At 43.7% G+C, this 13,706-nt stretch overlaps 1 protein-coding gene across 1 annotated transcript; it reads right to left on the bottom strand.

Annotated features, from left to right (window-relative positions):
* Positions 1–384: 384 nt before the first annotated feature.
* Positions 385–13,369, bottom strand: SLC2A3 (solute carrier family 2 member 3). The gene is made up of 10 exons (XM_043440566.1): positions 13,131–13,369; positions 11,103–11,195; positions 10,391–10,551; positions 9,605–9,845; positions 8,792–8,954; positions 8,334–8,521; positions 5,151–5,255; positions 4,699–4,800; positions 3,895–4,098; positions 385–3,108 (listed from the first exon to the last, which is right to left on the bottom strand). Exons 1-10 carry the CDS (start codon positions 13,143–13,145, stop codon positions 2,896–2,898), a joined length of 1,485 nt encoding a protein of 494 aa, XP_043296501.1. The 5' UTR covers positions 13,146–13,369; the 3' UTR covers positions 385–2,895.
* Positions 13,370–13,706: the final 337 nt, after the last annotated feature.

Raw genomic sequence — 13,706 nt, 5'->3', positions numbered from 1 at the left:
TATACATATATATAGATGTGATATAAATGTATCTGTGTGATATATATACAATGTGCTTGCTCAATTGTGTCCAACTCTGTGATTCCATGGACTGTGGCCTACCAGGATCCTCTGTCCATGGGATTTTCCAGGCAAAATACTTGAGTGGGTTGCTGTTTCTTACTCCAGGGAATATCTTCCCCTCCCAGGAATTGAAACTGCGTCTCTTACATCTCCTGCACTGCAGGCAGGTTCTTTACTGCTGAGCCATTGGAAAAACATATAATACACATATATTATGTGTATATATATGAATACCATGACATTAATGTAGGATGAATTTCAGAAATCAAAGACTGGAGGAGAAAGGAAATAGAAAAGAGCATAAGAGAAAAATCAGAAAAATTCTCACTGGTGAAAGCAAGCAACATAATTTATTAAGTATGCAAGGCAATGCACTAAGGCTTTTCCATTTCATCTGTGCATAATAAATGAGTATGGCTATTTTCATTTGTACAAAACTCTTGTATAAGAAACTTATTTAGGTTACAACAAGTACTAAGCAGCCACACAGTGTTTAAAGCTGACTTGTTACAGAGGAAGGTCCCCCCACCCCCGCCCCCCGACACACAAAAAACCAAGCCTGTGATGTTATATATGTACATTCAGAATTTTATTTCAAAACAAAGAACCGTAGTAACAATAATAGAAAAAATCCATTTGGAAATCATTCACAACCTGGTCACTGAGAACTGGGAAAAATTCCATGCTGCACCCCTGGCAACCCACTGGTCTAAGGAGTTGGAGCAGAGGTGCAGTTGGAGGCCAGTCCCCTGTCACGGCAAAGCCCTGTCCCAAGGCTCTGCGAGTTTTGTACCCAAAGCCTCAGCAACCAGAGGGAATGGTAAGAACTTAGAACCAAAATACTGTCATAGACAAGGGTTTGACTGAAGGGCTTGAAATATGTAAGCACCAAAGAGGGAAAGGGAGATCAAGTAACATATGAAGGAGGGATGAAGAGCCCAGTCTCCACTTCTATAAATACTGGATGATCCTGGAGGTGGCTGTGGGCTGTGGCAAATGTAATCCCTCCATCTCAGCAAACCCTCTGGCCACCCCAGATCTAGAAGCTTATTGTCCCCTGAAGAATGCCTCCCTCTCCTCCATGACGCCCTTCCAGCACACCCAGGAGGCATCATATCCTGGTCTCACACTCTCTCCTGTCTTCTCCTGCTGTCTGAGTGGGGAGTGAGTCCTCCACTCTGTCTCAACATTTAGGGAGTTCTCTCTGTCCTCTCCAACAAGGAAAGGCAGCCAGATGAGATGGAACTCTGAAGCTTCAAAGAAAACCATTGATGCAGATTCCACCCAGCAGAGGCAGTTTTGTTTACATATACACGAGTCTGAACACATTATACCCAATAGGAGCCTTAGGAACCTAACAAGATAACCAGCAACTGCTTCGTGACGGGTGCACACACGTTCACGCTCACGTGTGGGCCTTGCCACATATCCACACAGACTGTCACGTGTGGTCTACAGGAAAGTTCAAGTCCCTCAGGGGGCACCTGACATAACACAATGGCAACATGGTAACAAGGGTAACTTGACATGGTTACAGACATAAACAAGCATGAGATGACCCTCATGTAATAACACATGTCAACTGGATAATAATCGTTCAGGGAAAAAAACCGTCTTCCAGCGCTGAGGTTACAAATTCCAAGTTAGCTATAAACATCTCTAAGTTCTTTTAAAGCTATGGCTTAAAGCAAAATAAAAATCAACATCTAAAATCCTCTAAACAACAAACTGAAGAAATAATGAACCTCTACCAAGAACCAAGACTTTTGGTTGCTCACTTGGGAGGCTCTCCCACCAGATGGGTGATAGGAATTTTTTTTTTTTTAAGTGAGTTCACTACAGAGAAAGAAGCTGCTTGGTCCAGTGAGGGGAGAGAGGATCTGTAGAAATAACCATCCCTTCTCTGGACTCCATCCAAAATTAGAACCCATAAACCCCTATTAACTAAAATGCCCACCTTAGCAATAATCCTAGATTTCAAGTAATACTACATATAATCTTAAACGAAGAAAAAAGTTCCAAAGGAAACCAATAGCTTCTTTATATAGGCACATGACTTTTCTGAGAAAGTTGAGAGTTTTTATCTGAAGGATAGAAATTGTTAAGAGGCAAGGCAATGTGCAAACCTCACACACCACGTCATGCATTCTCCAATCATGCATGACCTTTCTCCCTAAATCTTTCCCTTCTTATTGCACCTTAACCTCTTCGGTATCCAATCTTCCACCCTATAACCTCTCTTGAAGCACCTCCCTCTAACCTCAATTTCCTTATGCTTTCATTATTTGGTAAAATTACTTTATATTTAAAAAAATAAATATTTATGCAATAAAACCAGAAGATAAAATAAATAAAACTCAAGTTAATTTGCTCAGCAGAGCTGTACGGAAGTGAAGAAGGAGCTCTTATGGAATCCCTCTCTGCCCTCCACTCTTAAGTGTACCTGCTTCCTGGTGAGTCTGAGGCTGGAGGAATGGCACCTTCTAGCCCATTCCCCAGAATGCCTTGAGGCAATTTTAGAACCTAAGGGAGCAGGAACTGGCCAAGTTGTCACATACCAAGCGGCCAATCCCTCCTGAAATGAAGGTAGGTTTACTTGGTCTCTCCTGAGCTGAAGAGAATGTCCAAGAAATGAAAATTTTAAAAGCCATTGAAGACAACGACTAACCCCAGCCTTGGGATCCTCTGAGTGCCCATCGAGTATGTGGATGAGAAAGGAATGGAGTAGCAGCATTCAGAAACAGTCCTGGGTTACAACCTGATGAGGTCTCCCCACTTGCTCAGGGGGAGGTTGCTTTTCGTGACGGGAGGGAGGTGGGTAAGAGGCATGTCTTAGGCATTGGTGTCCTTCGTGGGCTGGATGCTGTTCATCTCCATGATGGGGCCTTTCTCACCGCGGGTTCCTGTCTGCACCTGCCCTTCAAAGGCTCGTGTAATTTCCTCAAAAGTCCTGCCACGGGTCTCAGGAACTTTGAAGAAGGTGAAGACCCAGAAGATAACGAGGAAGGCAGTGAAGACGATGAAAACGTAGGCACCTAAGTAGAACTGGTGAAGAAATACAGAACACAAGAGTCAGTCAGTTCCCTCACAATCATATTTCCAATAGCCTTGAAGGCATAACCCCCCTAGACTTCATCAAAGCAGTGTGGTCTCTTCAGAGACTTGCTCATGATTTGACTGGTAACTTCCTAGATTTCTCTGCAATTTTGTGTCATTCCTTTTCCTAGTCATTAAAGTTAGCCATTTCCAAATACCTATTGAGTTTTTAGGACTTGATTAATATCATTATTTATTTATTTATTTATTTTTGGCTGCACCAGGTCTTTGCTGCTGTGGTTGGGCTTTCTCTAGTTGCTGTGAGTGAGGGCTACTCTTTTTTTTCTTGAGGGCTACTCTTTAGTTTTAGTGTGTGGGCTTCTCTTATTGCGAAGCATGTGGCAGGTGAAGTCTTCCCAAACCAGGGATCGAACCCCTGTCTTCTGCTTTGGCAGGTGAATTCTTAACCAAAGGGCCACCAGAAAAGTCCTTTCGATTATTTTTTAAAATCTGGGTTTCTAAAAGATTCACAGAAATTGTAAATACATCCTAGATGTCCACTGCTAGTTCCTTTATTTAACAAATCAACTCTAGGCCATTTTACAATAGGACCTACCTCATCATTAACATCCTATCCTCAGTGAGCCTTTTGGATCAGGCCATTAATGCTACACCAAATGATGGATTTTAAATATTGATTTGGAATCCTAAGGCCTATCATTGACATTCTGTTCCTAAGCAGAACTATGTATTAGCTGGTTTCAACATGGGTTGGGTGAGTTTTAAGTTACTTACCGCGGCCGAGGGGAAGAGCAGTCCAACCAAGAAGTTGGAGGTCCAGTTGGAACAACCAGCCACTGCCATGGCAGCCGGGCGGGGTCCCTGGCCAAAGAGTTCAGCCACAATAAACCAGGGAATGGGGCCTGGGCCAATTTCAAAGAAGGCCACGAAGACCAGGATGGCCCCAATACAGATAAAGCTCATCCAGCTATAATGATCCTACAAGAAAGGAACAGAGGAAAGTTAGTATTAAAGACAGCATGACCAGGTAGGCGCCAGCTTCCCACAGATGAGGACTGATGGAATAATGAAAAGTTCCTTCTATCCCATGATATAAAGGAGTTATTGGACCTAGAACCCTTGGGCTTTGTTGTTGTTCTTGTTTTTGCTTTGGCTGCACTATGCAGAATGTGGGATCTTAGTTTCTGGACCAGGGATTGAACCCTCACTCCCTGTGCTGGAAGGCAGATTCTTAACCACTGGACTGTCAAGGAAGTCCTAGCAGCCTTGGGCCTTGGAATCTTAGCAGTATGATCACACGTGTTATTCTGCACATTCTGAGACCATTTCATCAGCCATAAAACCAGATTAATGACCTTAATATCTCTTTAAGAATGAAATGAGACCATGTATTTTACAAGCTATATGTCATATAGCTATAGGGATGACAGCAATTTAATTATCTATCTCTGAAAATCCACTTTTCTTAAAACTGTGCATACTGCTTCTCCCAAAGTTCACTTGTATAATCACCAAACCTCGACGACCCACACCCTCACCATTCCCCACTCCTCCCTTTCCTTTACAAAGAGTACTCACCTTTAGTAACAAAGAAATCGTCATGAGGATGGAACAAAAAGCCATCCCTCCAAGGCCAATCAGGTGTAGTGTCCTCCTCCCAGCCCTTTCCACCAAGAAAACCTAAAAAATGATTTAGAAAAAGTACCCGTGAAACAATGTCACTTTCTTTTTCATGAAGACACTATGAGCTACTGGAAGCTGCCTGACCAGCAGCAGGGTACCTGAGATAGTCATGCTGTCTCTCTTCTAACTCTGAGTCAAGAGCGTCTTACACGGTCCCCTCTGTGCTCCCCTTTGCCCATCTGTTCATTCACCCGTCATTCAATAGCTCTTTTCCCCCACAGGGAATTAGAACAAAAAAGGTCTAACTAAAAGGCAGCAGGGAGATGGAAGGACACGCCACCTATACTTGAATATGTGTAGCAAGAATTCCCCACCCTGCTTGAAAATGATCAAAACATCTGACTTACAGACACCACGGTGAAGATGGTGTTGACCACACCTGCGCCGATAGTGGCATAGACCGGCTCCTGAACACCTGCATCTTTGAAGATTCCTGTTGAGTAGTAGAACACCTAAAAGGGAACAAAAGGTACAACTATGAAATACAGTATGCGTAGCAGCTGCACAGAACCCTCAAAAAATCAACTCAAAAGTCCCAGAAGTTCAGGAGTTCCTTCCAGCAATTTGTTGTTGTAGTTCAATCACAGTATCTTTTCTGCAAACAAATGATCTTTTGTAATTCATTTTCTTCTTAGTTGTTTTCAATTCTAGCTACTTAGTTCCATTTTTTTTTTCCCCTCCAAACTATGCTCTTTCTTACTGCTCCATTTAGTCTCTTCCTCAAGTCTGCTTCAGTAACTTAGATAGAATGGCTTAAGTCCTGTTAAGTTTTTCAATTCTGCTTTACTGATAGACTCTTACCCCAAATGTCACCCCCACCGACAATGATAGGCATTGATGGATCAACTCGATAGTGAAGAAGGGTAACCTCAGCCTGCTTGTTTTTAGAATGTGGGCTGGAATTCCAGGCACTGGATCTTTGCAAGTGTTTTAGTAAATAACACCAGTGATTATTTTAATTGAATGCACACTATTAAATAAGCTACAATTAATACTATTCTTATTATTTGGTCAACACTGTGCTAATACGTAGGGCTGCCACAACTACCATAACTTAAGAGATATGGAAACATTGGACTCAGACCTGAAGATAACAAGGCAACAGGATCTAGGTTGCTCAGGCCCTTAGGCTTGGTTTGGGAGTTTATGATTTCACCCAGAATATCTGCCTCCATGGCAGCCCCTATTCAGCAAACTTAAAAAAAAAAAAAAAATTTACTGTGGTACATTCTGTTTTTTTTCTTTTTTTCTTATTGTTATTTATTTTTATTTTTTGGCTGTGCCATGCGGCATGTGAGACCTTAGTTCCTACCCAGGAATTGAACTTGTGTCCCCTGCATAGGAAGTGCTGAATCTTAACCACTGGACTGCCAGGGAAAAGTTCTTCAGAGTTTTTGATCAACATACACGTCCACATTGGGAGTGACTGTCTGCAGAAACAAGTCTTCAAAGCCCTACAGCCTAAGATAGAAACCATGTATATTTTCCAAAGTTCAGATTCAGGCTATGCTCTTGGAAACTGAGATAAGTAGGGTCATCCTCATTAAAAACTGCTGCTCTGGGAGAGAAGCAAGGGTGAGCTAATTAAAACTTGTTTTGTTTTTTTTTTTTAATTCCAAGAATATTTAATAACATAAAGCTTGTAAGGAAAGACATTTGAACAGTTAAAACTAGAGATGAATAATTATGCTAATTCTCTTTCTTATATAAAAGCACACATATCAAAAACCTAACTCAAACTTTTTGCTGGGTAAACACTGTCCAGCCTCTTACCCTTCTGCCTTTAAGGGAGATTAAAAAACACAGACTGTTCAAAGGTAGGTTGGAAAAGTGACTTTCACCCACCATTTACTGAAGTGGAGGAGGGAAGGGGGAAGGGTCCTGCCTGCAGAGCACTCATCTATCATCTGTTAACTTTCCCAGGGTGGTCTTTCTCTGATCCTGTTCTGCAGGGATCAGACTTGGGGGAGGCAAGCAGGTACCTGGGGTGCAGAATTAAAGAAGGCGGCCTTCTCAGGACCATCTTATACCTGGACACCTCCCTCTAGTCCCAGTCTCACTGTTCTGGAAAGTCCTAAATGTACATTTTATTAGTGTTTTTTGAAATGAGGAAATTTGAGACTGAGATCCATCGGAACCACCCAAGAGGACTTTTCAGACTATCTTCCCTCCCAGGTTCTAATATAACAGCCTCTATTCCCTCAGGGGAAGCACAAACACGAGTTTCCTTGTGGTGCATTAGGGAGAGAGGCTAAGGACCAACTTACTATTTTAAGTTATCATGTATTTTTTGCAAAATTGCCTTGTCATAAAATGGTTTGATCACACTGATCATATTATGATGGCAAATCCTCAGCTCATGAATTGGTACTTGGAGAGGTCTGGAGTGTTCTCCATATCCAAATATATCCAAATATTTTATCTGCAAAAGGACAGAGGTGTAGGAATACCTTCTCTGCTCACACCCAGGACTCAAAAAGAAGGAACTAGACTTTTGCACAGAATACCATGGCTACCTGCCCGATGCTAGCTTCCATTTAGCCCCACACGTTAAACAATCACAGTCACTAGTCTAAGTTGAAAAAATATACACAATGGTAAGACCAGCTCTGTCTGGGTACCCACACACCTCCTAATTGCTCCCTAGGGCTTTGCACTGATTTCAGGTTGTCAAGTCCTGGGAAAAAAACCCCAAGGTATGTCAGTTCTCAGATCTGCTTGGATTACATGGCCTATGTTATCATTGATGACATCATCCAAGACAGATCAGAGTTAAAGAGAACTGGATATTTAAAAAATGAGTGGCTGGGAATTCCCTGGTGGTCCAGTGACCAGGACTTCGCAGTTTCACTGTGGTGCCTGGTAACTCCTCACTTCCAATGCAGGGGGGACGGGTTTGATCCCCTGTTGGAGAAGTAAGATCCTGCAAGCTGAGAGGCACAGTCAAAAAAGAAAAAAAGCAGTCCAAAACCGAGGATGAATAAAAATTAGATAAATTGTGATACTCCATAATGTTAAAAGAAATCTGGACGAGGACAAATGTTCACAACAAGTTCTAAGACTAAGGGTGAGAAATTTTTCATTCTCTCATCTTGCCACACAAACGTGTATTATAGACATAACTTTAGAAGATAAATACAAAGGCAAGTCTAAACCTGGATAATGTGCATTTTCTGAGAAACCAATACCAGGCAGACATTGTGAGAGACCCTGGGTATGTCAGAAGGTGAGCAGTGGCCAGTGCGATTCGCCTCTGTTCAGGTGTGTTGTTGTTTAGTCACTAAGTCATGTCCGAATCTTTGTGATGCCATGGACTGTAGCCCACCAGGCTCCTCTGTCCATGGGATTTTCCAGGCAAGAATACTGGAGTGGGTTGCCACTTCCTCCTCCAGGAAATCTTCCTGACCCAGGGATCGAACCCTCATTTTTCCTGAATTGGCAGGTGATTCTTCACCACTGAGTCTCAGGGAAGCTGGTCAGGTGATTCCAGTGAAATGTGTAGGACACATCTGCCCCGAATGGACACTTACCGCGTTGATCCCAGAGAGCTGCTGGGAGAGCTGGAGCATGATGGAGATAATGATGGGTTGCCGGTAGTTGGGGGCGCGGAAGAGCTCTAGCACTGTGACGTGCTTCTCCTGCGACATCCGCATACTCTCATCCTTCATCTCCTGGATGTCCTGAGCCACGTCCTCGGTGCCCCAGAGTTTCTGGAGGACTGGGGAAGAGGAGAGGTCATAGATAAGGTACTGGCTAATGCCTTACACCCATGAGACAGCTGGGAAAACACCACTCTGAGGAGTCCTGTGTCTGGCCTTAACTTGCCTTCTCATCCCTCACCCCATGTGACTTCAGAGTAATCAGACAATTTTCTGCTCAGGTTTTAGAGGGCAGGGAAAGGAGATGACAAGAACCAGATCCAAAACCCTCATCTTAAAACAAACCACAGTCCTGAGGTTCCTATAGTGAAAGCATGAAGGATACTCACTGTCCTTTGCCTTCTCCTCCTCCTTTCTGTTAATGAGCAAGAATCTAGGACTTTCAGGGCAAAATGGAAGGGCAGCACACTGGATGATGGCTGGTAAGATGGTGAAGCCCAGGAGCAGAGGCCAGAGATCTTCAGTCCCCAAGATGACTTTTAGACCAAAGATCTAGAAACCAAAGACAATACTAAAAATTCCATACTTTATAGGCCATATGCTTAGTTGCTCAGTCATGTCTGACTCGTTGTGACCCTTTGGACTGTAGCCCCCCAGGCTCCTCTATCCATGGGATTCTCCAGGCAAGAATACTGGAGTGGGTTGTCATTTCCTCCTCCAGGGAAGCTTCCCAATCCAGGGGTCAAACTGGAGTCTCCTGTGTCTCCTGCATTGCAGGTGGATTCTTTATCCACTGAGCCATCAGGGAAGCCACAAATTGATTTAAAAAAAAAAAAAAATAGTTCAGAAAATCATCTGGCCTTCTATCACAGGGAAAGATAGCTTTTTCTTTTTCTACCCTAAATGTTTCCTTAGCCATCTATGAGCTCTAATAATATTAATATCTGAAACATATGTAGTTGAATAAGTGCCAGACATTTTTTGTTTGTAAAAATTGAAGCATGGTTGATTTAAGTACCGATGTACAGCAAAGTGATTCAGTTATACAGATATATATGCAGAACTTTTAAAAAATATTTTCCATTGTGTTTATCATAGATTATTGAATATAGTTCCCTGTGCCACACATTTTTTTTGGTGACTTTATCTGTGTAAATTCATTTAACGAGCCATGAGTGAACACTCAATAAGTTCTAGAGTACCTGGGCCACCAGAATTCCGATAACGATGCCCAGCTGGTTGAGAGTACCAAAGGCGCCCCGCAGGGCAGTAGGGGAGATCTCTCCAATGTACATGGGCACGAATCCTGTGCAGAGTCCACAGAAGAGGCCGATAATCAGTCGACCCAAGATCAGCATTTCAACTGACTGTGCTATTTTGCAGAATCCCATAAGGCAGCCACCAGCTATGGCCAACAGGTTGACAATAAGCATTGAATTGCGCCTGGAAGATTAAACAAAGATAAGGGAAATTTGCAAAACAGTCCACCTCTCCCCTTCTTTCCTAGTCACTCTACCATTCTCCAGGCTCATAAAGCTTTTGGTCTAACTTTTCCACTTTCTAGTATCAGAACATATCAGATTGGGATAATCAGGACTAACGGTTCCTACACCTCAGCCTACATAAGACTCACCTAGAGAACTTATTGCAGATTTTCTCCTCTACATCTTAGCTATAGGGTAGGATTTTAGCAAGCACTTTAAGGCCATTTGTTCTCAAAGTTGTCTACAAACTAACAGCATCCATCAGCTAGAAATTTGCTAGAAATTAAAATTGTCCCACTCAACCCCAGACTCATCATTAGGCCTGAATGTGGCTGGGGGGCGGGGGAGGGGGATGGAGACTGGTCTGTGGAATTGGTTTTCCCTTGATGGGAATGTGACATGCTTTCCATTCAAATGCACCATCACCTCCCTGCTCTAAGCCTCAATGCTTATCTTCAGTGCAACCACTATAGCCCCCTTCCTTGCACAGTTTCTGGTCAATACCTGCCAAATCGGTTGACAAAGAGTCCCACGGAGAAGGAACCAATCATACCACCCACGGAGAAGATGGCCACGGACAAGGACCACAGGGATGTGAGGAGCACGCTGGACGGGGGGGTTTCTGACCGCTCTTCCAAAGTGTAATTGAGAAAGTCTTTTATGATCTGCCAATTAAAATGGGTGGTGGGAGAAAAGACCATTACAGTTGGATGAGAAAAGAGACAAACACTCAGGATCTTCCCCTCCCTAAGAGAACAGTGTTCCAGTTACTTTCTAGGTAGAGAGTTGAGGGAATAAATAGATGGCAATGGAAGAGACAGGTAACACTGGAGTTCATGTTACCAGATCTGAAAAGAATAACTTAGTTGTCCTGAAAAGGCCAGTAGGTAGTAGTACTGATGTACTTCTGTTCAGGGATGACCTCACACTGCCCCCCCTGTACCCCAACTTTGCAACCAACCTCTAGGGGACAATAAGGGAAGTGTGTCACCAGAGGGTGAGAGGATGAACCGGCCCAGTCCAGGGTGCAGGGAGCCCCTGCCCTGAGCCTCTTGCTTTGATCAATGATTCAATTAGATCCCCACCAATATCATGCCCCATCTCAGTCTTAGCCAAGTGAGCTACCAAGTCTGTCTAAGCATGATAACTCTGGAAACCCTACCTAAAGGGATACTTTCCCCACTCCAAACTCAAACTCTTGTTGCCTGGCACTCACCGCCTCAGGAGCATTGATGACTCCAGTGTTGTAGCCATACTGGAAAGAGCCTATGGTAGCAATTGAGATGGCGAAGATCAGAGGTGCGGTGACCTGGGGGGAGGGTAGAGAAGAACATTCCTTAAAAGCCTTGATCCATGACTGGCTCTTATTAAGGAGAACGCATCATGAAATTTTTGCACCTTGTTTTATGTCCCTGGATATGTTCCAGTGCCTCCCAGTTTATAGTCTCTGGGAACTTGAATTTGTATTCTGCTGCTGTCTGAAAATGGTATAAATCTTAATTAGGTTGAATTGGTTCATAGTGCTTTTCAGGTCTACCACATTCTTCTACTTTTCTGTATATTCACTCTATTAATTTTTGAGTTTGACATTGAAAATTCCAACTAAAAATCTTGATATATCTACTTAAAAAATTGTAATATACAGTGGAACTATACGTAACTTTGTTCTGTATTTGCCAAGTCTCCTGTAAATGTGTTATACTTTCATAACTTAAAAAAGAGAAATACCATGAAGATAAAATTAAAGAAAATAAAAGAGAAGATGTATGTACTAGAACTCAGCCGGTTGGTGGTATGAAAACAACAACCATTTAGGTAGTGAATAAGGAACACAAAAGAACTGAAGAGCTTATACGGTGATATAGATGAGCATGAAGAGTAAACCTAGGGAAATTCTGGCAAGAAAATTTGAGAAGGGACAAGTTAGGAGAACTGTGGTTAGTCCGTTTGTAAGTATCCTAACAGCTGCCCCAGGCAAATCCCCAGGCAATCACAGAATTGTGCTCAGGGATAGAAAAAACTGAGGCAGACTGAAAAGCCTTAGGATTGCTGAGAACAGATTATTCTGCGAACAGCTAGAGCCAGTGTAGGCTCACCCGCACCCCAAATTCCACAAAGGCACGAGTGCTAGTGATATGTCGTCATCACCAGGCTGCTTGAAACTCTGGGTCACAGAATCTGCAGGATCCACCCACCGTACCACCGTACCTTTGGTCCCATCTGAAATTCTTCCCGTTCACTTGAAGAGGTACTGCTATTCCCCACCCACCCACCAGGGGGCGAGAAAAAGCTGACTCCCAATCCAAAATGGAGACATTTTGTGAGGGGGCTGTGCTGAAATCAACCCAGTCATCACTCACCTTGTCGGGGATAATTCTAGTAGGTGTGATCTTAATTTCTACCCCAAGAGAGCTCCATTTTTATGCCTGAGAGCTCCCCGCCCCCGAGAACCCTTTCTCATCTTAAACTCCTTCCCTTTCAAGTCAGGCAGTGGCAGGCCTGGAGTTAACAGTTCCCCAAATTGACCTTGCCTCCACCAGCATCTAAGTATCCCCGAGGCCCTCGGGGGCAGCGCTTTCTGTTTCATCCACTCCTTTTAGTAGAAACCTCTTATTTTCTCTCATCATTTATACTCCTTGAGGGCCTTCCCACTTTTTCATCCCTTCGCTCATCTTTTATTTTCAGATAAATTACCTTAGTGAAAATGCCTTTCTCCCTACAAATACCGCATCCACAACACACAATAATATATTAATATACTGTGCGCTCACAAGCATGGAATTCTCTCTTCAGGTAATCCAGGGAATCCCATAAGTCATAGAACAGATGATGGCTGGGCACCGACCCGGCACTCCCAAAACACCCTCAGGTCTTTTCAAGGTATAAAGCATCAACACCACCATACCGCCCCCGGTCCCCTGAACACTCAACTTCACATCCTCAAAAGCATGTAATTGTATTAAAGAAAAAAAAAAACACACACTCATGTGTGCTATACAAGCACAACTTCTCCAGGTGACTTTTCCCACCCCAAGAAGGTGAATGGAACTGGGATAAATCCTTTATAGGACATGACATCCGAAAAGAACTGTGGAAGTGCGGCCCCGCAGGCTGGGAGAGCAATGGGAAAGGCTTCCAGATTGCTAGGTGACTCCGCGTAACAGCTCAGCCAACGCCGGCACGGCTTGCCTTTCCGAGTGCATCCCAAGCCGGCAAAAAGAGCCAGTAACCGTATCGCTCTTACCTTCGTGGTCCCCATGGCCCCAATTTAATTCTCTTCAATTCTTCGATAAAGATCTAGGAGTGGGACTCCAGAGACCCCTCTTCCAGGCGGCAAAACCTCCAAAATGTCCTCTCTCGGCGGCAAGTTTTCCTCCAGGTTCTCAGTAGCGAGCCTATAGCTCCCGCGCCTATATAAGCTTCTGAGAGGGCGGAGCCCGGCAGACAAGCCCCCAGCCCCACCCTACCCGCCTCCAATCTTTGGAGCTCCTCAGACGTGTGGACCTCAAACACTGCCCCCTCCCTAGGCAACACCCCCAACCCCTTTTCGAAACCACATCCTGCCCCCACCCTACTCAATTTTTTTTTTTTTAAGCTTCTCCTCCTTGTTTCACAGACAAAATGCTCCGAGAAACGCTTAGAGGGAGGGCAGATACACTTTATTTTTTGCTCTCGCAAGTGTTCAGAATTGATTCAATCTGTAAAAAGATGAGAATAAAGGCTATCCATATTTGGCAAAGGTCGTTGGATGTAAACAGAAGACATTCATAATCCTATGACTTTATCAGCTGCTGTTTGATTTCAGGCTGTGTCTACAGCC

Source organism: Cervus canadensis, chromosome 21 (assembly GCF_019320065.1).
Source record: "Cervus canadensis isolate Bull #8, Minnesota chromosome 21, ASM1932006v1, whole genome shotgun sequence".
Lineage (NCBI taxonomy): Eukaryota > Metazoa > Chordata > Mammalia > Artiodactyla > Cervidae > Cervus > Cervus canadensis.
This window is presented reverse-complemented; position numbering and strand designations above follow the sequence as displayed.